Consider the following 25,763-nt stretch of genomic DNA (forward strand, 5'->3'; position numbering starts at 1 on the left):
TGTTTATTCAATAAACATTTATTAATCAACCATTATACACAAAGTAATGAGGATAAAAAAGAAAAGAAAGAATACTTGTCCCCCAAGGGAACACATGGGTCAAGATGTAGGTCCTTAGTCCCATGTTCGGATGCCAAAATGTAATGTTCTTGGTGGTTTTCTGGTGGTCTTGGAGCAGCCTTCCTTTCAGTTCAGTAATAGCCAGGTATTAAAGTCCAAATCATTTATTATCTCCTTCACAATCTCGTTTCCTGGGGCCCTGGCTAGCTTTCTTCGAGGCTTTCCAGAGTCTTGGTTTCAGTGGAGAAGCTAAGGAGGAGAGCCTGCCACCACGGTAGTATAAGATGGGATGAACAAATCTGGCTCTCCTTGGCTCCGAAAGCTTGAGCTCTTGCCTCCAGTCCTCTTCTTCTCTGGCTCTGAGTCCCAGCTTATATGCTCTGCCCTGAGTATAAACCAATCATTATACCACTAGGAAATCATTATTTGTTATAAGATTAAATCAATCATACTGAACTTAGAGAACTATTGATCACCATGCTAAACTAGATAGCCATTGTCTCATCTATTCCACTGAGTTAACAGTAAGTTAAGAATCCTTGTTTCAGAGTTCTGGCCCATAACAACAAACCCCTTTGACCAGTGGTTCTCAAAGTCTGGTCCAGAGCATCCTGGGAATCTCTGAAATCCTTTCAGAGAGTTTATAAATTCATAATTAATTTTTATTTTTAATGTGATCAATATCTATAATTATAAACCACATAAACAAAAACTCTTTGGACAGATCCTCAATCATTTTTTATAGGATAAAGATATTGAAAATAAAAGTTTGAGGACCACTGCCTTTGACAGTCTGGGGAAGCTTATGGACATCCTTCTTAGGGTAATATTTTTAAATGCATGAAATAGAAAATACAGAATTCATAAGAAAGGCAATTATATTGAAATACAGTTATCAAAATAGCTGTTAAAGCAAATTCATGGACCTTCTTCCCCAGAGAATAGCTGTAGCCCTGCAAAGATGATGTATCATAACCACTTGCTTCCCAGAGGAGGGATAGTTGAACCCCCCCTGGGGGAAAGCATAAACAGCAGAAATGATGAAAAGCTAAGTAAATGGCTGTAAGTCGAATTTATCTACCAGCTGGATTTGAATAGCTGGTGCTTGCCAGAGCCTATGAGACTAAAATCTAAATGTTTGAAAGAAGAAACTATCTGCCCCAGTCTGAAGGAAGTCTTTCCCTAAACAATGAGGGCAGAAAACAGTGTGTTATGATGGAAAGTACACTGGATTTGGGGTCAGATTCCAGCTCTGATGCTTACAATCCATGTGACCTTGGATAAAATTCTCTGGACTTAGTTTCCTCATCAGTAAAAAGAAGTTTAGCCTAGACTCTAATTCTCAATAAATCTATTATCTTCACTGCTGACCTCTAGTGTCATATTTCCAAATGCCTCCTGACTTCACAAAGTGGGTATTCAACAAACATCTTAAATTCACCATGTCTAAAACTGAATTCATCTTTCCTTCTAATGTCCTTACCTCTCACTAATTTTTCTCTGATTCTTCAGGGCAATATTACCCTCTCATATGTTCAGGATCACAATCACAATGCCTTTCTTTAATCAATAAATTTCTCTCTTTTTTCATCCCCCCAAAGCAAATCTGTTCCTACTCTTGATGCTACCTCCAGGAAATCCTTCCTTCTCTCCTCTGATTCCATCACCATGCTGCTGCAGACTTTTATCACTTCATACCTGGACTTTTGCAATAGTCTGCTGGTTGCTTAAGGACCTCCCCACTCCAGTCCATCCTGCTATTAGTTATCAAAATACTCTCAGAACTCAACTTTTTTTTCCTTTCTTTTGTAATATTCATAGATGTTTACTTTTTTTGCATTTCAGATAATTTTGGAGTTATTATTGCAGAATATTACATATCTATTGATTTATCTATTTATATCTATTTTATCTATTTATATTCAAAATTATCTATCTATTTATATATACGGGTATATATATATGTATATATATATATATACACACATATATATATATATACTCTTCAATTGATTTTTAGTAATTTCATTCTTTTTTCTTATATTTACTTATAGCTCATCTTTCTGACTCATATACCATATATATATTCAACCATTCTCCAATTGATGGGCATCCATTCAGTTTCCAGTTTCTGGCCACTACAAGGAGACCTGCCACAAACATTCTTGCACATACAGACCCCTTTTCCTTCTTTATGATCTCTTTGGGATATAAGCCCAGTAGTAACACTGCTGGATCAAAGGGTATGCACAGTTTGATAACTTTTTGAGCATAGTTCCAAATCATTCTCCAAAATGGCTGGACGTATTCACAATTCCACCAACAATGTTTTGATCTGATTTTTCTTGCACAGCATGGTGAATATGGAAATATACTTGAGAAGAATTGCTTATATCAGATTGTTTGCTGTCTAGAGAAGAAGAGAGGGAAAAATTTTAGAACACAAGGTGGCAAAGGTGAATGTTGAAAACTATCTTTGCATGTTTTGGAAAAATAAAATATATTTTAAAAATAAATAAAATAATTATAATAAAAAACCGAAGTATCAATAATTTTTTTAAAAAAGAAATAGCCTAGAGATATTGTTCTGTTATATTTGACCTTTTCAGGATGGGAGCTGAGAGTGGAATCTTAAAATCCAGGTCTTAGTGACATTAGAGATAAAATTCCAGGTTATATGTTATTACCAGCCCAGGAGGAATGCCCTTAGAAACTAGTGTATCTGATACTTGAGCCCAACGGGGGCTTTGGATTTGGAACTGAGAGGGATTTTCTATATAACTCAGCCAAACTGTGAACTTAATCTATCTTCTCAGAAACTGAGATGATATAGGAAAAAACTGCCACCACATGTTGGTTGTAAGGGGAGGTGTTAGTATATTAGTTATTACTATGTTTTTATAGCAAATATTTCTCTATGCCTAAAGGACTACAAAACTGTGCATACTCTATGACCCAGCAGTGCCATTACTGGGTCTGTATCCCAAAGAGATCATAAAGGAGAGACAAGGATCCACATGTGCAAAAATTTTTGTAGTAGCTCTTTTTTGGGGTAGCAAAGAATAGGAAAATGAATAGATGACTATCAACTGGGGAATGGCTGATAAGTTGTGGTATATGAAGGTAATGGAATATTATAGTTCTATAAAAAATGATGGACAAGATGATTTAAGAAAGGCCTGGAAAAATTTACATGAATTGATGCTGAGTGAAGCAAGTAGGACCAGGAAAACATTGTACACAGCAACAGCAGGATTCTGCCATGATCATCTATGACAGACTTAGTTCTTCTTAGTGGTTCAGTGATCCAAGGCAATCACAATAAACTTTGGCTGGAAAATACCATCTATATCCAGAAAGAGAACTGTGGACCCTGAATATATAGATCAATAGAGCAATAGATCAATACTATTCTCACCTTTTTTTTTTCTCATGGATTTTCCCCTTTTGTTCTGATTTTTCTCTCCCAACATGATACATGTGGAAATATGTAAAAATAATGTGCATGTATAAGAAAAATGTCTTTACATGTAACTGGGGAAAATAAAAAAAATAATTTTAAAGTAGTTATCAATACCAACAAAAATTTAATAAAGTAAATATTCCTTTGTTAAAGCTAATCTGTCAAATGGTTAAATGCAACTGGTGTACAGACAATCTTAACATGTGGGAAACACAATTGGTGAAGGATAGAACTAAAGGTACTGGAGAACATTAGAGAATGAGTGAAATGAATAGCCCGGTTTGAGAGGACATTGAGGTAGCTTTGAGGTCCAGATCCTAGGGAAACTTTTATCAAAGAGAAAGGAATCAGAAAGATGAGCTATAAGGAAATATAATAAAAAAGAATGAAATTACTAAAAATCAATTGAAGAGCATATATAGATAGATAGATAGATAGATATAGATATAGATATAGATAATTTTGACTATAAATAGATAAGTCAATAGATATGTAATATTCTGCGATAATAGCTCCAAAATTATCTGAAATGCAAAAAAAGTAAACATCTATGAATATTGCAAAAGAAAAAAAAAAAGAATTAGTCCCCAATGAGGCAGAGGATTTTGTGGATTCCAAGAAAAACATGGAACCACCAAAATTTCTGAATAATATAAAAGAAAAATAAGAATTGTGAAAGCAGAATTAATGATCTGCATAGTAGAAATAACTAGCATAATATAAAAATTTGAATTGATAGTGGCAGATCTCACCAGGGAAACCAAAGAGAAAATAACTATTAGGAACACAAATACCAAGAATTGATGGGCAACCTAGAAGAAGAAAAGAAAAAACAATAATCAAAAGAAAATATGTTAAATACAAGCAAAAAATATTGATCTTGAAAACAAGATGCAGGGACAAATTAAGAATTATTGGTATCCCAGAAGAATAAGACAAGTCAAAAAAAACCTAAAGACCATAATGCTAGAAATAACACAAGAAAACTAGGCAGAATGTGGTAATACAGAATGTCCTTCAGGAAAAAAATACAAAACAAGCAACTATGCTGCAAATATAAGGAAAAGGAAATTCAAATAACACATCAGAAATAGCCTGAGAAAATAGAATAATATATTCTCAAGAGGAAAGTAGGTTAAGATGAAATCCAGACTGACATACCAAGCAAACTTGAGTGTAACTATTAATAAAAGAAAGACAGACATTTAATAAAAAAGAGGCATTTAAAACATTCCTGGAACAGAAACCAAACCTGAACAAATTATTTTATTTTAAAATACCCCAGACAACAGATGTCAAAAAAAAAAAAAAAAAGTGATGGTGGAAGAGAATGCCATCATGGGCAAACATTATAAGACTTCCCAAAGATGAATCAAGTTTTTTTGTGGTACAAATTATAAGATAGTAGGGCACATAAAAGAGTGGAAAGGAAGAAGATGGAAGGGAAATCAGTAATGTATTCCAATCAAATCAAAGGCTAATAAAGGAAAAGAAATGATAGCTTGTCTTCAGGCAATGGACAGAATAGTCACTATTTTACAAATAAAGTTGCTCTCTCAGATCAAAAGAGCTGGGGTTTACAACCAAGGCTAACTTACCCAGCAAAGTTAAATATAATCTTAAATAAAAAAGGACAAAATGAAAGACTTTCAGGTCTAGAACTTATAAGCCCTAGAACTTATAAGAAATTTTGACATATGACATCCACAAAAAATATAAAGTAACATTTTAATCACAATTATAAGGTACTCAATAAGGCCAAGTTGTTTATTTCATATACATGAAAATATTAGCAGTACTCTTATGATTGTCTTCATTATTTGGGTAGTTTAAAAGAAAGGCTTGGATTCAGCTGAGTATGATGGGATAAATCTAAAAAGAAATAAACTGTAGGGTGAGATAAAAAGGAATAATTATCTCATACAAATGTGATATAAAAGGAAAAATTGATATAGAAACAGCTAGTAAGGGGAAGGGCAGGTAGTGCTGGAACTTTTCTCTCATGAGGATTGGGTTAAGGAAGGAACAAATATATATCTAGAAGAGTATAAAAGACATCTAAATTCAGAAAGAAATTAGAGAGCAAAAAGATAAGATGATAAGAGGAGGATGATAAGAGAGGAATTCTTGAGAGGTGGGTTGGTAAAGAGAAGGGAAGGACAAGGTAGGGAATAGAAGTAAATCAGAGGAGTGAGAAAGGATAGGATAAATAGGGTAAAAAGTATAGTGAGGAAAAATAGGAAGGAGGAAAATACACAAGTAATTATTGTTTAGAATGTGAATAGGATGAATTTACCTGTAAAGTAGAAATGAATAGCAGATTAAAAATTTAATTCAATAATATATTGCTTTGAGGAAATATTATAAAAATGAGAGATACACACAAAGATAAAGGGCAACAGTAAAACTTATTATGTAAAAAAAAGCAGGGGTAGTAATCATGATCTCAGACAAAGTTAAAGTTAAAATAGATTTAATCAAAAGTGAAAAATGGAGAAGCTACACTATATGTCAATAATATTATTCAATATTGTTTTAACCTATTTAAAGTATTTACACAATATGAAATTGCTTCAGGTATGAAATACCTGAGCTTGTACCTACCAAAACATACACAGAAACTGTATGACCATAAACATAAAATACTTTTTATACAAATAAGCTCAGAGCTAATTAATTGAAGTAATTTTTATTATTCATGGGTAGGTAAAACCAGCATAATTTTTAAATGACAATTTAACCTAACCTGTTTATTCAATGTTGCAATAAAATGATTATAAAATTGGCTTATTGAGTTTGAAAAAATAATAACAAAGTTCATTTGGAAAAACAAAAGATCAGGAATTTCAGAAAGTATATTCATCAGATTCAGACTATATATCAGAATATAATATAAGTTACATTATAATGAGAGAGCATTGTTGAAGTATAAAATGGATAATTTCAATTATTTTAAATTAAAATTTTCTTATATAAACAAAGGATGTAGGCAAGAATAGAAGGAATGTGGGGAAAAAACTTTCATAAAATCTTAGAGAAGTAGTGATTAGGTAGGTTGAAATGTTGCTGTAGGAAATGATGAGATGATTTAGAAAACATGGAAAGATTTGGACTTATGAAAGAAGATGCCATCCATCTTCAGAGGAACAGATGACAGGTGGAAATAAGCACAATACAGTCTATTATATGGATGCTTGTGTGTGTGTGTGTGTGTGTGTGTGTGTGTGTGTGAGAGAGAGAGAGAGAGAGAGAGAGAGAGTGTGTGTGTGTGTGTGTGTGTGTGTGTTTCCATATTTAATTGTAGCCTTCTTAGGGGAAAGGAAAGAGGGTGGGAGAAAAAATAATTTTTTTTTAAAAGCATACAGCAGAGAACGAAAGAAAACCAAGAAGGAGGCAAAGAAAATCTTGGCGACTTTGAAAACAAAGTTTAATATTTATTATATAGGTTTTGTGGCCCTTGACACTATCAGTCACTTCCTAGAAATCCTCTTCTCTCTAGATGTTTGGGATACTTTTCTCTCCTGGTTCTCTTCTTGTGTGACTTTTCCTTCCTTCTTCTTTGATGGATTTTCATCTAAATTATACAAATATCTCCTTGATCTACATATATATATATATATTCAGCCCTAACTTCTCTCCTAATCTACAATCCCACAGTATCAACTGCCTGTTGAACATTTTGAAGTAGAAGTCCCAGAGTTCTAAAGCACTGATTGTTTTCTCAAACTCATCATGTTCAAAACAGAATTCATTATCTTTGTCCCCCAACCCACCCCTCTTTCCAACTATTGAGGGTATCACTATGTGCCCTTGCATAACTTCAGTATCATCTTCAACTCGTCATTCTCATTTTCCTTACAAATCCAATCCACTGCCAGATCTTATCATTTCTATCTCGACAATACCTCTCATCTATCTCCCCCCTCCACCTACACAGTCACTACTCTTGTTCAGGTTCTTGTCACCTCCCAGCTTCAGGGGCAAACATCTGTATTAGATCAAGCTCAGAATTAGAAGTAGTATGGCACAGAGCAGTGGTTCTCAAAGTATAGTCTGGGGATTGCTAAAAGTTCTTGAGAGCCTTTTTGGTGTGGGGCAGGAGTGGATAGTTGAGGTGAAAACTATTTTCATAATAATATTTAGACATTTTAATTTCTAACATAATAAATGTCAATAAATAGCCTATAAAAACAAAAGTTCTTTGGAGTTTTTAAGAGTGCAACAGGGTTCTCAGACCAAAAAGCTTAAGAACCATTGGTTAGAGCATATAGCAAGGGACTGAGACTTGAGTTTCAATCAAAACATTTTTTCAAAACACACAAAAACCACTTAGTTCTGGGGCCTTGTATCCTCAACTATAAAATTAAAGAGTTGAATTTGATAAAGACTGAGGTCTCTCTTTTGTATCAAAGATATTATGTTCTTATCAGTAAGGTCAGAATACTCAGGAAGCTAAATTATCCTCCACAATCATTCTGAGAATTCAAATCTATACAGGACTAGCCCAAGATCTTTGACCTAAAAAGTATCTCCAGTCTTTTGGAGATACTCTGACCAAAGACTAGAATTTAAGTCCTTCTCTGAAGAGTCTTGAAGAGCTCATAGTCAATAAGATTTCATTTACCTGGAGCATTCATTTATCCAGAAACATTTTTCTCTCCATCAATTACAATTAAACTGAAGTGATATGCATCAATTATTACAGACTTGATTCTGACTTTATTTAAGATGCTTTAAGAACAAGGATGTAGTTTTAATTAAAATAGGTGAAATATGATCACAGTCTTAAAAAGCAATTGAATAATAAAGTTAACAGAAATTAATTGCAATCTTGCACTGAAACAGCATATTTTTGACAGAATGTCAAAATGAGTATACTTACTGGATTAAAACTATGGAACAAAACTCTAGGCTAAAAAACTTGAAATTGCTTACTTTGGAAAAATTTTGCATTTTTTGGCAGGAGCATACAGGCATAAAACTCAAAATTTTATATGAAATGTGTTATTCATAACTTAATTGTGATTAAATAAGAAAGGCTACCTTATAAATACTCTATACCCAGAAGGTCGACTACTATTGCAACTATCTCTTATCAACAGCTATAGAGAAATCCTAATGCACAGGAAGCCAAGGTAAATGATGTTGGTTTAACTGCTCCCTTCACAAATAATGTTTGCTCTTTCCATAAGACCTAATTAAACTGTTAAATCATCCATTCCTCTAGGGTCTAACAAGGAGGTGGTTTCTCCAGCCTTCTAATCACTTAAATTGCCTGTGAGTAGAAATAATAGTCTTCTTAGCCATTTTTTTTAGCACCTTGAAATAACTAAAAATTCTGTTAGAGAGGAAGCTCATTGGTATTGAAAAGTTCATGCCTTTGGATATTTAGAAAAGTAGGACACGAGGCCGTAGGGGAAGAAAGAAAAATTCCTGCTTTGAGGCAAGCCAAGGAAAGTGCAAATCTAATGAAAATGTTTCTCCCAGGGGTCCTTTACATCATTAACATCCTAGCTTCATATTTGCTGCAACAAATAACTTACTTAAAAATTCCTCTAGGGAGGAGATAAGAAGCCCAAAATATACTTGCAAGAGAGCTTTACCTAGCAACTTGTTAAGTCTGAAACAACTTCACACCTCAAAGCCTCCTAGATTATTTGGTTTTAAGTGTTGTCAGTTACTAAAGTTTTCCACAATAAGCAGAATAGGAAATGATAATAACACTTTGTATTTGTAGGGTAATTTAAAGTTTTCAAGGTATTTTCTTTATTTCTCATTTAAGTTGAATTAAAAATTAAATGAAAACAATATTTCTTATTTAGACACTTCAGTGGATCAGGTGAGAGCCCGTGTAATGGAGAAATAGACAGGTAGTTTTGGAGCCAAGAAGACATAGGTTCAAATCCCGCCTCTGCCACAGAGAGGGGAAGGCATTTGTCCATGGCCATATAACTAATGATTACAGGAGGCAACATTTGAATTTGGGTATTTCTGGGAGGTAACCTGATGTTGTAAATAGAAACACAGTTTTGGAGTCAGGGAGAAATGGGTTCCTGACCTATCTCTGATATGGCATACCCAGAAAATGCTAACTTTGATTTGCAGAGATTTCCTCATAGGGAAGTTCCCTATACCAATGAAATCACAGTTTCAAACATTAACCTAGTCCATGAGTCTTTGCTCTCACTGGTGCATATTGTCTTTCAACAACTCTATGTTGCAACCCTTCCAAGTCTTTCTTAAACATGAAGCTAACTAGGCTTATATCCCAAACAGATCTTAAAGAAGGGAAAGGGACCTGTATGTGCAAGAATGTTTGTGGCAACCCTGTTTGTGGTGGCCAGAAACTGGAAACTGAGTGGATGCCCATCAATTGGAGAATGGCTGAATAAATTATGGTATATGAATATTACGGAATATTATTGTTCTGTAAGAAATGACCATCAGGATGAATACAGAGAGGCCTGGAAAGACTTACATGAACTGATGCTGAGTGAAATGAGCAGGACCAGGAGATCATTATATATTTCAATAACAATACTATATGATGATCAATTCTGATGGACGTGGCCATCTCCAGCAATGAGATGAACCAAATCAACTCCAATAAAGCAGTAATGAATTGAACCAGCTACACACAGCAAAAGAACTCTGGGAAATGACTATGGACCATCACAATTCCCAATCCCTATATTTTTGTCCACCTGCATTTTTGATTTCCTTCACAAGCTAATTGTACACTATTTCAAAGTCCGATTCTTTTTGTACGGCAAAATAACTGTTTGGACATGTATACTTGTATTTAATTTATACTTTAACATATTTAACATGTATTGGTCAACCTGCCATCTGGAGGAGAGGATGGGCAGAAGGAGGGGAAAAGTTGTAACAAAAGGTTTGGCAATTGTCAATGCTGTAAAATTACTTATGCATATAACTTGTAAATAAAAAGCTATAATAAAAAAAAACAAAAACATGAAGCTAAGTGGTGATGTGGAGTTTGGGACCTGGAAACAGTAAGTCCTGAGTTTAAAGTCAACTTCATACAGTAATTGTATGATGTTGGGCAAGTCATTTAACTCTTCTGAGCCTCAGTTTCCTCTTCTATAAATTGTAGATTATAATAGTACCTATCTCCCAGGATTGTTGTGAAAATAAAAATGAGATACTATTTATAAAGTGCTTTGCAAACTTTGAAGTGCAATATTGCTATTGCTATAATTATTTTTATTTCTATAAATCCTTCATGGATTATATACTGGAGGACTTCTCTGATTCTTTTAATATACTCTGGATATCAGAGTAGCATTCTGGTGAATTGCTAATTCTTTTTTTATTACATGACTAGGGCATCTCCTTTTCTTTTCAACTACCTCTTATTTAATACATCATCAATAATATGCTGCCATCTACTTATACCCACCAAGTGTCCTTCCTCAGGTCTGAATCATCTGCAAATTTTTATTTTTCTGGAAATTATGATATTTCATAATTTGTAGTCATAATTTCTTAGGATAAAACTGGTATTAAAAAATAGTTTTTGATGAGAAGAGAGCAGTTTGTACTTTTGAGTTCCAAAAGATCTAAGACCTTCATGATAAGCTACTGTTCACTTTTTTGTGTGTCTCTAGCATTGTACTTTAATCACACTAAGAACATAAAAATATTTTAAAAATTATATTGTTGAATTGAAATATCAAAGATATTATGTGGGGTACGAAGACCCTAACTCAAAATGACTACTTGGAGACCTCTCAAAGTGAAGGTAGAAAGTCTTTTATTAGAATCTCGCAAGAAGCAAGCAGTCCTCTCCTGGGAAGTCAAGTGCGAGGAGGCCAATTTACAGAAGCGGGAACTTGGTTAAATAAGCAAATGCTACCCACCCCCTTCCAAAGAATCCTCCCCTTATGCAAAGCTTTTAGTCTTGATTGACTCTTGCAGTTACTTTTCCCTTATATGGCAGGTGGGGTGATAATGGACTGACTAGAAATGAAGTAATTATGTAACTATACAAAAAGTTTCATTTCTTCAAGGTCATATGATTTCTAGGAAATTGAAACTGAGGCCTAAGGTTTCACCTGCTTTAGCAGATAGTTTCTGAGAAACCATATTACTTGCTCCCCACACACAATATGAATCCAGGTCATGAGTCCAAATCCAGTGCTCTCTAATTTGTTGAAAACAATGGGATTCCCTGATTCTTCTCCCTATTAAATTTCAATAACAGCATCCCATTACCACCCATAGCACTTGCCCAAGATATCAATATTCTAATAAAGAGAGGTGTTATTTATTATTGTTGTTTGACCTTAAGTTCTCAGAGAGGCCTATGACATCAGGAACGTGATGTTATGATATGCAAGTGAATTGGATTTAAGAGTGGGTGGGCTGTGCAAAGTCAACCAATCTTACTTTCTTCTTCAGGAATCACCATATGAAAGCATCTCGAGAACCTGCTTCTGGGAAAGAATGATGACATCTATTAAATAGAAGTGTCCTTTCCAATTTGGAGTATGCACAGACATTCTACAATTCCTTCAGCTCAGCTAACGATATGCTTAAAAGATAGACTATTGATTGTATAGTGAAATTGAGGTCAGTTCAGTTTTTGTAAATTAGTATTTTTTCAATTAACAAAAATTTATTTTCCCCTCCTAATTCTGTTCCTTCCCCTTGCAGTTTAAAAAAAAAGAAGAAGAAGAGAAGAGAAGAGAAAAGGAAAGAACCCCTTTAAAACAAATATGTTTAATTGTTGGTGGAATTATGAATGGATCCAGCTGTTCTGGAGAGCAATTTGGAACTATGCTCAAAAAGCTATCAAACTGTGCATACCCTTTGACCCAGCAGTGTTACTACTGGGCTTGTATCCCAAAGAGATCTTAAAGGATGGAAAGGGACCCACATGTGCAAAAATGTTTGTGGCAGCCCTCTTTGTAGTGGCAAGAAACTGGAGATTGAATGGATGCCCATCAGCTGGGGAATGGCTGAATAAGTTTTAATATATGAATGTTATGGCATATTATTGTCCTATAAAAAACAATCAGCAGGATGATTTTAGAGAGCCCTAGAGAGACTTAAGTGAAAAATGCTGACAAGTTGGGTTTCGACAGTGTTGCAAGCGTTGAGGTAGTGTGGGATTGAGATAGTGGGTACCACTAACCAAGAGGTTTTCGGAATGTAAGAGGTTAAGGAAGATTAGGATTCACAGAAGAATTAAGGATTCAAGAAGAATTCCTTGAGCAAACAAGGAATTGGGGGGCTAGGAAGGCACAGGTGGATTCAGCCAATCAGAAAGTGTCTTGTGGTTTTGAGAAAGCCACAAACTTAAGATAATAGCCCATCCAGCCCAAACTAGTTGGGGGTCAATGACCTGAGTTAACCAAATCACTACTGCACCTGCTTAAAAGACTAATTGAATATTAAACAACACACCCCTGAGGAGGAGTTTTCTGCCATTTTTGAACATGGGATGTATGAAGGGGGGAGAATGTTTTATACATATTAAGGGGAAACATGTAGTGAGCAGATCAGAAAGACTATAACCTGGATAAAACTAACCAATCCCTTCTCTAGAGGGAGGACCCTATGTCACATGAGCAAATATAAAGTATCCCCTATTTCTTTTTTTTTAAATTATAGTTTTTTATTGACAGAACATATGCATGGGTGATTTTTCAACATTGTCCCTTGCAATCACTTCTGTTCCAACTTTTCCCTTCCCTCCCTCCACCCCCTCCCCTAAATGGCAGGCAGTCTCATACATGTTAAACATGTTAAAGTATATCTTAAATACAATATATGTGTACACATCCATATAGTTCTCTTGTTGCACAAGAAAAATCGGATTCAGAAGGTTAAAATAACTTGGGAAGAAAAACAAAAATGCAACTAGTCCACATTCATTTCCCAGTGTTCTTTCTCTGGGTGTAGCTGGTTCTGTCCATCATTGATCAACTGGAATTGAATTGGATCTTCTCATTGGCAAAGATATCCACTTCCATCAGAATATATCCTCATATAGTATTGTTGTTGAAGTGTATAATGAGTATCCCCTATTTCTGTACACAGTGCTCCCTCTTCCCGAAAAGGACTGGGGTCCACTTCTGGCCAGAAACATTAAGCGATTCCTTAAGATTCTTCTTTAACAAACTTTCCTTGATATCTGATTTTCAGTGTCAAAAGTGTTATTTTTAACACTTACATGAACTGATGCTAAGTGAAATCAGCAGAACCAAGAGATCACTATACATAGCAACAAAAAGACCATATGATGATCAATTCTGATGGAAGTGATTCTTATTAACAATGAGATGATTGAGGCCATTTCCAATGATCTTGTGATGAAGAGAGCCTTCTACACCTAGAGAGAGGAATATGGGAATTGAGTGTGAATTACAACATAGCATTTTCACTCTTTTTGTTGTTATTTGCTTGCATTTTATTTTCTTTCTCATTTTTTCCCTTTTTGATCTGATTTTTCTTGTACAGAAAGATTACTGAATAAATATGTGTGTATATATGTATGTATGTGTGTATATATATATATATATATATATATTGGATTTTACATATATTTTTAACATGTTTAAACATATATTGGATTACTTGCCATCTAGGGGACGGAGTGGGGGGAAGAAGGGGAAAATTTGGAAAACAAGATTTTGTAAGGGTCAGTGTTGAAAAATTATCCATTCATATGTTTTGAAAATAAAAAGCTTTAATAAAAAATATAAAAACCCCAAATGTGTTTAGTCAAACAAAACTAATATCCACATTGGTCATATCTAAAAAATGTCTCATTCTATAATCACTTCTTTCAAGAGGTGGATAGCATGTTTCATCATGTGTTTTTTGGAATTGTGATTGGTCATTGTGTTGATCAGAGTTCTTAAGTCTTCCAAAGGCATTTTGTCTTTATGAAGTTGTTATTCTCTAAATTGTCCTCGATCTGCTCAATTCACTCTGCAACAGGTCATACAAGTTTTCACAGGTTTCTTTGAAATGTCCCTCTTCATCATTTCTTATAGCACAATACTATTCCATTACATTCATATATCACAATTTATTCAGCCATCCCCTAATTGATGGGCATCCAATGGAACACTTCCAAAGGTACTAGCCAGGATATAACTCTTGTTTCATCAAGAACTAAGCTTTCGGTTCTTAATGTCACTCATTAGTGCATAGTTTTGCTATTGCTTCTATGTTGTGTCTATTCTTTCTTTTTTTTAAGTCAAGGAAATTAGAGATGAATACAACTTTGTGGCTTTGAAAGATCAGGAAAGTAAAATGCCAGATATCCAGTATTTGCCAGAAGCTAGACAGTAAGGAATGATGTATAGACTGACCAGCTGAATGGCAGCAGAGTCAGATTCTTCCAGCACTTATGTTACATTTGGACTTGGTAGAATCAATTCTATATTGAAAATTTCATTTTCTGAGCTCATTATCCCCAATGATTAAGATGCTATCAGGGACAGTGTATCCATACCTATTAGGGAAAATGTCTATACTTCTGTTCTTGATATATTTTTGCAATAAATATCCCTTTGTAAAAACTAATCAATTTTAATTAATTAAATGAATCTGGGAGCTAATCACTCTCAGTTAACAGGGAGAAAAATTATTTTAGGGACTGAAGCTGATAACTGTCCTCTCAAAGGTGCCTCTAGAAACCTGAGGAGAGGATGTGAAAAGTCTCATTTGGGGAGAGTGAATTCAAAGTTTTGAAATATGTATAACAGTTATTTATATATGCAGATAGACTAATTCAGTGGGTACCTATACAAATGGATATCATATTGTTGGCAATACGCATTCTTTGTTCAATTTATTTTTCCAATGCAGATGGCTAGACTATTTCCTTTTGAGTACATGTGGATCTCACTAAGAAGATCCTATAGCACTTTGTGTGTATAATTTTTACGATATAAGGATTTGAGAATATTTGGAGAATTAGAACATGGATATGGAGCTCTTTTTTTGAATTTTGAAAAGGACCTTCAATTTAGAGCTGGGAAGGATGTTAGCGATCTGTCCAAAATGCTCATCTTACAGATGAAAAACTGAAGAACAAAAAGATTAATTGACCTCTCCAAGGTAAGACAAATAGTAACAGAACCAGTTTTCAAACTCAGATCTTCTGAATCAAATATGGTACTCTCCTCACTATATTATATTGTCTCCATGACATTGACAAATACCTTAAATGAAAAGGTATTTTTAAATTTTATGCTTTTATTAATATTAATATTCTATAGATTGCTGTACAAAGTTTTCTCTATGGTAGCATAAAATAGAGAATCTTGTATGATTTTAACTTTTTCACAGAAGACACCCCTTAATGCAGAGCTTTTGATTTTATTCTACCACATCCTATGTCTTCAGCATACATTAGATAAAAGAGTCTATGTGCTGTATACTTTTAACAAAAATATGATCTGTTATAGGAAATTATCTTTTTAAGATTATATATCTTCTTGTATTTATTTCAAGGCTGTTTAGTCTCATATAGATTTGATGAAGATAAGAAAGCTGAAATGACAACCCCCAGGCTAATGACTGGGTACAAATGGGGCTGCTTGCCTTTTTTTGTCCCTTCGTTAAACTGGCCACTTAGATTCTGTTTGGACAGTTGGTTAGAAAAAGTGATATGGGTGTTCATACTACTTGGATGAGCTGCACTAATTATTATAAACCTTTCAGTGAGATGGAGAACCATCAAGTCACATGATTTTCCCTGCCCAGTGTTCATTTTTTAAAACCTAATTTTTATTCTGAATTTAACAAACACCAAATAACATGAGAATCTTCACATATATTGTGGCATAGAGAGGATTCTACATGAAATTGTATCTCAAATATGTAAAACTTGATTCTCTTTTTAAAAATATAATAATATGTATCATCTGTGATTCCTTTTGGTTTTCCTTCTGTTCTCTTCTCTTTTGGGAAGAGGTGGAGACAGGGAAAATTGGTCCCTAAATTGCCTTGTCTATGCCTCCCATCCACTCTCAGCAGAAAAAGAAAAAAAAAAATCCTTGCAACAAATAGGCATAGCCAAATAAAACAAAATTCTGCCACTGAGTTCTAAAGTTTTCTAGGTTTTGGCATTTTCCCAGTCAATGTGTCTTCCAGACCACTGGCTACTGTCATCTGACCTTCTAGTATACTCTAAGGATTGCTGGGCTTAGCCATTACTCTGAAGCTTAATTCTCTTATTTGAGTTAACTCTATTACAGTGAGATTTCCTTGAAAGTACACAACATTTCAATTTTTTCAATGTATCCTTAGTACTTAGTATAGTGCTTAATACATAATAATCACTTAATAAATGCTTTTTTCATTCATCCATTCATCTTTATCCTTTCCATTTGATAGTTTTATCTTTATATTAGTGGTTGATCTGACTGGTTATGAGCAGCGGATTATGAAATGACCTTTGGTTTCTTGTTGTTATTTTGTTCTAGCCATTTTCATTTTTTTTGCTGGTCTATGATTGCCATTACCAACACTTTTTTTCTTATCATTTTATATATATATATATATATATATATTCATAATGTATTCCTGGCTTACAGACATGAGGTTTCCTGAATAGACGAGTTTTCATTCTCTTAGTTGAAATAAGGACAATACTATGTGACTGAGATTTGAAGGAAATAAGGTCATATTTCTAAAAACAAAACAACATATTCATTCTGTTATAGTTATAGAATGATAAAATCTCAAAATTGAAATAGGTTCATCTAACCTCTATACTCTTTAAAGTTTAAACCATAGACTTGTAGGATTGAGAAGTGGGGAAATCAGAGTCAGCTGATGTAGCCCTTGTCTTTTTCACCATTATGTATTATTATAATATTATTATTATTATCATCATCATATGTTAACATCATATATCTAGGTGAAATCTACCCTTCTGCAGTTTAAGTCTATTCTGCAGTCTCTGTGCTCTGGTCTCAAGTAAAAGAAGTCTAGATATAACTCTTCAAATATCTGAATACAATGTGATCATCCATCTTATCTTTTCTAAGGTAAACCTCCTCAGTTCTTTCAAAAGATCCTTTTTTTTTTTTTTTTTTTGGCAATTTTCCAATCCCCTCCCCCCCCCCCCAGCTTCCTATCCAGTCTTCTTCATTTCTCTCTACTGTATGTACTCTAACTTTACAATATCCTTTCTAAGATAAGAGTACCTAGAACAGAATATTTTAGATGTGGTCTGACAAATCTGAAACAGTTTTGAGGGCAGAAATAGTTTTGTTTTTGTCTAGCAGAGCTCCTTGTAGAGTGGAGCCTCCAGACTCATCTAGTCCAATCCAATACAAAGGGAATTCTCACAATGACATCCTTTAAAAAAAAAATCATCGTCGGAGCAGCTAGGTGGCAAAAACACCCCGCCCTTAAGTCAGGAGGACCTGAGTTTAACTCTGTTCTCAGACACTTCAACACTTCCTAGCTGTGTGATCCTGGACAAGTCACTTAACCCCAATTGCTTCAGGAAAAAAAAAAAAAAAGAAGAAGAACAAAAAAAAGAGTCATCATCCAGCTTCTGCTAAAAGACCTCTCTCTAAGGGAAAAATCTACTACCTCTTGAAGAAATCCATTCCACTTTTAGAGTTCCAATTGTTAGAATTTTTTCCTGACATTAGTCTAAATAGGCCTCTTTTGCAACTTGCTCCTATTACTCCTGGTTCTGACCCCAGAGAAGGAAATAATTCTACTTCCACTAGACAGTAGTGGACAAAGACAAGTCTTTGAAAATAGTCTTGAATCTCTGAATAACCTCTTATGCAGACCAATCATTTCAAGATCCTTCAACCAATCATCATATAACATGGACCTTTATAGTAATTGCTTAACAAACATTTAATTGAATTGAATCTGTGATTTCTAAAATCCCACTTTTTTTGGAAGCCTTTCCCAATCCCTCTTAATTCTAATGGCTTTCCTCTGCTGGTTAGCTCCAAACTAATTTTGTATACATCTCACTTTTATACAGTTTTCTGCCTGTTGTCTTCTACATTGGGCTGTGAACTTCTTGAGATCAGAGATTGTCTTTTATAATTCTTTGTATCCCCAGCACTTAGCACAATGCTTGATATATAGTAGATGCTTAGTAAATGGTGACTATTTGCTTACTACTCCCTCCAGTAAACCAGAGTGAAGTCTATTCATGCCTTCTCATTTGGAGTGACATTTGTTCATATCTTCCTATAAATATTGCATTTGTAGGGTCCATAAAACTATTGCTGGTCTTTCTATAGATCTCTTGACATTGTATGGATACCAATAGAGCAAAGGGGCTGTCAATATTGTCTTAATTTCCCTATATGATCAACCCACCCACTTTTCTAGTTATGCATTTCATTGGCAGTATCTTTTTTACTGCTCTTCATGAACAACTATATGTTGCAAGTTACTAATACCCATAGTGCATCTCTCCATTACCCTTTGAATATTTTTACACTTAATTCTTTGGAGAACACATTTTACAAAGAAAAGTATAGTAGGTTAAAACTTCTCTTGATCTGAATACCATGCTGCTATTAGCACAACATAATTGTATTAGTTCTGGGCTATCACATTCTTGACTCATACTGAGCTTGGAAAATATGTATGACCTTGGGAAAGGGGGGGAAAGTTGCAAAGCTTTTTCCCTTCTAGCATGGAGAGAGGAAATCAGAGCCCAGCACAGTACCTGGAACCTAGTAGATGCTTGAAATATTTATTTAATTCTATATCATAACACAAAACTATTCCAGAAAGTGTCTGGAGTTCAGTAAACTAGTCCTTTTGATGAGGTTCGGTGCAGGGCAGGGAGTTGTGGGAACCCTGTTCTGGTTGGTGCAAGTCCTTTGTAAATGAATTTACAAACCCAAAAAGTTAAACTGGCAAAAAAGGTTTATTATTAGAATTGAGAATTCAGCTTTTGCAGGCTAACTTCCTTAGTGGTGAGGTCCCGACTGAGAAGTAAAGAGCTAGCAGAGAAAGTTTCTAGCAGAGAATTCCTGACAGAGAGGTGAATAAAGTCCTGTTAGGGAAATAGGTGAGAGAGAGAAAGAGGGAGTAATGTTGAAAAGAGAATGTCTTTTAACGGGCAGAGGGTGGCAGCTATGCCAAGGGGAGAGAGAGCTTTGTTGGCATGATTAGGTTTTCTGCAAGGAATTAGTTTGAAGGAAGTTTATTATATGGGTAGTTCTTGGTGGAAGCTGAGAGCAGTTTGAGTTAAAATCAGAACAGAGAATCTTGGAATTGAATGAGTGTCCCTGGACTAATCTCCAACTCAATAGTTGGATAGAAATCTTGGTCTCCAGCTCAGGCTAAGTAAGAGTGGTCCTCAATTCAACTAGTCCCACTCAGATATCACGGTCCCTGGAGCGGTTCTCTCAGGGGGGAGCTTCTTTGAGGGAGTTTCCCAAGCTTTCCAGCAAAGGCCAAGAGAGTGACAGTTTCAGGATTCCCCTCCTCATTTTGTTTATTCCAAATGACACCAGGTAACTGGTTTGACCAACTTTTTTTTTTTTTAAACAGGATTACTCCTTGCTGAATTGAATAATAGTAGGCTAAATCCTTCTATGTAGCTTCTAGCAGTTTCCAGGACAAATGGGCAATTCCAAAGAGGTTAGAAATTTCCTGGACTATTACAAATCAGAGCTTGATTAGTTTTATTGTCTGGACTTAAGAAAGTGATGCTAATAATACAACAAACTTAAAAATGTGTCCCGACTAGGCTCTTTTCAACAATGAGGTGATTCAAGGCAATTCCAATAGATTTGTGACAGAAAATGCCACCCACTTCCAGAGAGAATTACCGAGACTGAATGGAGATCAAAACATAGTATTTTCACCTTTTTTGTTTGCTTGTTTTATTTTCTCTTTTTTTCCCCCTTTTGATCTTATTTTTCTTGTGCAGCAAGTAGAATATGGAAACACGTTTAGAAGAACTGCACATGTTTAACCTATATCGGATTGCTTGCTGGGGGGGAGGAGAAGGAGAAAAATTTGGAATACAAGGATTTGCATTAGTGAGTATTGGAAACTATCTTTACCTATATTTGGAAAAACAAAATGCTATTTTAAAAAGTGTGTCCTGAAACATTTACCAGCACATCCGTAGTGTACAAGCACCAGATTTTATTATCTGTACGTTCTAATTCTAAGCTTCTACCAAATAAATTCTTTTCAAGTAAAGTAATACTTCAAAGGTAATAAACGCTATCTGTTCAACCCTCTCGTTTGACAAAATGAGGAAGCAAAAGAGGGGTGTGACCCGCCCACGTCACACATAGTAAACAGCACTAACTCCCCTTGTTTCCTCATGCACGTGATCGGGTTGGATTGAATGATCCCTTCCAGCCCCCAAACCAGGGTCCTCATTAAACAAACATTAAAAGGCACTTAGTAAGAAGCACTAATTACATAGGGCTAACTTCTTTTTGTCATGGCCTTATCCGGTTTCCCCCTTTATCTTTTCTTCTATCCTCTCCCCTTCCCAGTAAATCTCCAAGGGAAGTTTTTTCTGTCTAACCAAAATCAGGAAATTAAGGGCACTGGACTGGAAGGCCTTGAAATCTCTAATACCTTCAAATATAAATGATTGAGGACAGCCAAAGAAAGCCCTAAGTCTCTCTAGATCGCTAGTCCAGAGGAACACTTTTCGCATTAAACTCGTCGGTCTGGCCAAATCTGAGTTCTTTTCCAAACTGTTCATTTGCAGAAGGAAAAAAAAAATGCGAATCCCATTCTCTTTCCTGCCCGCCCACCTCCGGCACACTCGCCCCGCCTCCTTCCCAGCAGCCTTTGCGCCCGATCGCTCCCCGTCCCCGCCTCAGCCTGGCCCTAGACAGCTTCCCCAAGATGGCGGCTGACAGTGAGGTGAGGCCTCTCCCCTCCTCTTTCTCGCTCCTCTCCCTTCTTGAGTCCCCCAAGCTGTGTCAACTCCCCCGGACTCAACCTTTCTCTGAATTTTTCTTCCCGCAGCCCGAGTCCGAGGTTTTTGAGATCACGGACTTCACCACCGCCTCCGAGTGGGAAAGGTGAGTGAGTTGCTTCCTCCAGTGGTCCCTCATCCTCAGCCTTCCGTCTCCCTACTCTATCCCCTCTCCCCCCGCCAACACACACACCGTGTAGGCGGCCACAGGAGGCCCCTGTCCCGCTGCCTTCTCCGATAGGGCCAGGCCTCGCATTGATCCTACTCCAGGCCCTGAGTGTTCCCATCTAGCCCGGAATTTACTGGCTCCCCCAAGCTATCCCTTTCCTGGTCACCCCCTCCCTCCACCCTTACCCCCCTCCTCATCCCTTTCCTGGTCACCCCCTCCCTCCACCCCTACCCCCCTCCTCATCCCTTCCCTCTTCTCCGAATTCCCTCCCCTCGAAGGCTATTCTCCACCCTTCTCACCACCTTCTCCTTTCTGGCCCTTCTCCATCCCCGGGCCGTTTGCCTTCCTTCCTCCCTTCCCTCCTTCAAAACCTTCCTTCTCTCCTAACCCAGCTCCTCTGTACCATACGCGCCCCCCGTACCTTTTCGGGCTGCTCCTCCCTTCTCCGGACCTCCCCTCTCCTCCTTTCCCTCCCCCTCCGTCTTCTTTCCTGCAGGCTGCTTTCGGGGAAAAGGGATGCTAAACTTCCTGTTGGCAATCCTTGCGCTACCACTTGTTACTTGCTTGACCTGGGGCATGTCACTTTACCTTCCCGTAGTTTTACCTGCAAAAACGAGGCATTTTAACGAGACGTTTGAGGTTCCTTTTAGTCCTAAATCTGTTATGCCAGAGTGATCCTTCTTGCCTATCTCTACAACTTCTTTATCGCATAGATTCACTCATTTTAACAACAGCAATTTCATAATTTACTCCGTAACTGTTTTCTTTTTCATTCAAAACTCACTTTATTCGAAATTATAATCCCATATTATCTCTCACAGGGGTGTACTAAGAGTGCTGGATTCTTAGTTTATCTCCAAACTCTGTGACCTGAGCACTTGTTTCCTCATTTGTAAAATGAGGCTGTTAATTCTCATATTTGCCTCACAATGTTTATTTTCAAAATCTTAAATAATTATTATTGTTCTTATTTCCTTTTGGTCTGCCCGTTGCAGGAGGAGATGGACTTTCTTCAGATGACTGTTGGATTTTTTTTATTTTCCCTTTCAGGGGATTCATAATGACTTTTTAAAAAAAATCCTGCAGTCTTGCTTGCTGAATGCTTTCCTTTGATTTCACCTTTTTGCAGCTGTGAATAAAACACCTTTGTCCTTGCTGCTGCTGCTGCTCCTTTTGCTTTTACTCATGTCAAACACCAGTAAACAGATGTGGAGAGTTAACTTCTGTGTTAGTGAAATATTTGTAAGGTTGATTTTCTGTATAGCTTTGGTTCAGGTTAAGGAATTTCTCTTTTCTCTGTTATTTATAAAAAAGTTTATTTACTACTTTCAATGCTTTCAATTTTTATACTGATGCCACATTTCAAGAATTGTTGGTTAGGAGAGAAGATAAAAATTATAGATGAGCCAGCATTTGTCTTGAATCAAATTGTAGTTGTATATAGGATGTCTTCAAAATGAAATCAGAAAGACAGCACTCCTTTATTGAATTCTTATAAGGTACCCAATGCACAATAAATAATGTAGAGGGAAAAAGAATACAAAAGTATGGTCTGAAATGGTGAGCTTGTAATATATTTTGGAGAAATTAAACTATAGCTATTTCACTTTTTAACCCATTTACACTTCAGCAAATAGTTTTTGAGAATTGTTGTGGCTGAAAAATTCATTACCTTTTGAACAAACTGGTGATAAAATTTCTGAATTTAGCCAGGTGAAACCTCAGATAACAGGCAAACTTAAGTGTCGTTACTTTGTCCCTCACCTACCAATTCTTGCCTATCTAACTTGAGTAGAACCTGCAGAGGCATTTTTGTCCTTTGGGTCTTCATCGGGATGTAGACCTTTAAAGAAGGAAAACATGTATAGTAACTTTAAATTGTGGGGTATTCTGTAGAAATGCAAAAAATGATGAGTGTGTGCTGCATATGATTAGAAAAAAATGAAGATGAGATGTGAATAATGGATGAGATTTGGATAGGGAGAAGAGATGGAAGGTGAGATTTAAGGAGCTGAGGTAATAAGGACAACCTGCTTTACAGAACAGATGCTATCTTATTGTACAGAAGTTGTAAATAAAATTGGCTAGGTTTTAGAAGGGTTTTTAAACTATGTAAAGAATATAGACATAATGTCTTTGTAAATTTTCCATCTGTACCTTGATAGCATGAAAAAGATGTATTGAGATCTTTTGCAGTGATAAGTTTACCTTGGAGGAAGAAAGGAATCTTAAAGTCAGGGGCACCAGGTGCATGAGATTGTTGCCCTAATCAGGAACTGCACCAGATTGGTGGCAGGATAAATGGACTAGGGTAATATATTTCCCACCGATAGAATATAAATTTCTTGAGTGTTGGGACTTTGATCTTTGTCTTTATATTAAGAGTCTAGTGTGTTAGACAAAAAAGCAAATTCTTTAAATTTTTGTGAATTGAGTCAAAGATTTGTTTGCAGATTGGACATAGAAACTGAAAGTATAAGGATTCAGATGAAGCCAAGGTTTTATGACTTGCATGGTAGTGCCACTGAGAAAAATGTGATAGTATGAAAAGCAGCTTTTAGTTAAGAGCTAAAGGAAGGAATATTTTAAATTGAACTTAAAATGATAGAATATCCATGCCTTATGATAAAGATCTAGAAATGGAAATCACTTATTTTAAAAATATTAAAACATTTTCTCCAAGCAATTGCACTGTAAATTGATCTTTGGTGGTTTATTTGACTATTTTGGTACTTACATAGAAAAAACTAACCCTGACATAAAAGCTTTTACGTGATGAGTAGGAAATTTGCTTTTGATTTTCATAGTGAAACAGCATAAAATTGAAGTTTTAAAATATTTTGGAAATATATGTTCATTAAGAAGGAAGGTTTTTTTAGTCCTTGAGATTGTTTTGAGTGACTATTTTCCTCTTAAAACTTATAGGGCATATATATGCCCTATATTTACTTAGTGGCTCAAACAATCTGGGCACTTAGTTTTTCTTGATTGATTGTTAAGTGTATATATTTTTAAGGTTAAATAGTAGCATGCTATTCTGAGAAAGAACTGAGGAAATCATTTTCCATTTTTCTTTTAAGATATTCACTTTTCAATTTTATACTCTATATTTTTCAGAAACTAAATCGTGTTAGAATTAGTATAAATGCCATTTTGAAAATTTTAAATTACATTTGTTGATTTCCATAACATTAATTCTGATTTTTTTTCATTATTTTTGTTTTGTGTGCTTATTTTTTTTGAAAGAAGTAAATTCATATTTTGTCAGTCAATTGAATTATGAGCTTAGAATTAATATATTAATCATGTCGAATGATCTTTTCACAAGGAAACAACTACATTCAGGTGACAAACTAATCTAGAGGTTGTCATTCATTACCAATTTACATAGAAATGTAGTCATATGTATGTGTATACATACACATGCAGGGCCACTGAAATAGAAAATTTGATGTCTTTAATGATATTTTTCTTCAGTTCTGTTTTCTTCTTGGCAATAGATTCTAATATTTCATTGAATTGTGTCATACATGTTCAATTAAAAACCAGTGTATTTTAGACTTTAATTTTTTTCAATTCTTCATTGATCAAAGCATTTATTTTTTCCTAATTTTATTCTTCATAATCATCATTTAGTTCTAGTTTGTAAAGTAAATTTATTTGCTACCGTTAAGCTTTGGGTGTTGAGAGCAATGTTCATTTGCTGGTATAGCTGATATTGTCCTTATTACTGGTGGAAATGAATATCATCTACTGGAGATCTGGTTATTTTATAGATAATTGAGTTTGTTAGGTAGTTGTGTTTAAATCCAAACATACAATTTAGATTGAAATTAGCTTTGTGAGGAACTAAGAGAGCCTCTTAGGCTAGAACTTCAGTATGGAAAGATAGGGCCAGATTGAAAAAAGACTTTTGAAGTCAAACTGGAGTTTATATTTTATCACAGAGGCAATTAGAAATTTTTGGAACTTGAATAGGGGAGTGAAATAGAATGATTTGTACTTAAGGAAAATCAGTTTGGCAGTTGTGTGCAGTAACTGTTGGAATAGAGGAGATTTGAGGAAAAGAAACTAATGAAGCTATTGCAATAATCCAAAGTGTTCTGCATTGACATGTTTGGAAAGTATTTTTTTTCCCC

At 35.4% G+C, this 25,763-nt stretch overlaps 1 protein-coding gene and 1 long non-coding RNA gene across 3 annotated transcripts in view; one reads left to right on the forward strand and one right to left on the reverse strand.

Annotated features, from left to right (window-relative positions):
• LOC127554356 (uncharacterized) lies at window positions 1-25,762 on the reverse strand. The gene is made up of 2 exons (XR_007951952.1): window positions 22,046-25,762; window positions 1-445 (listed from the first exon to the last, which is right to left on the reverse strand). It is a non-coding gene; the product is annotated as an uncharacterized LOC127554356 (long non-coding RNA).
• RAB3GAP1 (RAB3 GTPase activating protein catalytic subunit 1) overlaps window positions 21,251-25,763 on the forward strand; it is a 96,065-nt gene continuing 91,552 nt past the window's right edge. Inside the window, exons 1-2 of one of the 2 annotated variants that reach the window (XM_051985784.1) lie at window positions 21,251-21,400; window positions 21,506-21,561. In XM_051985784.1, coding sequence (XP_051841744.1) covers window positions 21,383-21,400; window positions 21,506-21,561 — 74 coding nt within the window. In that variant the 5' untranslated portion in view covers window positions 21,251-21,382. The remainder of the gene's footprint in view (window positions 21,401-21,505; window positions 21,562-25,763) is intronic. The other variant, XM_051985786.1, reaches the window with a different exon arrangement.

The sequence above is a fragment of the Antechinus flavipes genome, chromosome 3 (assembly GCF_016432865.1).
Source record: "Antechinus flavipes isolate AdamAnt ecotype Samford, QLD, Australia chromosome 3, AdamAnt_v2, whole genome shotgun sequence".
NCBI classification, from domain to species: domain Eukaryota; kingdom Metazoa; phylum Chordata; class Mammalia; order Dasyuromorphia; family Dasyuridae; genus Antechinus; species Antechinus flavipes.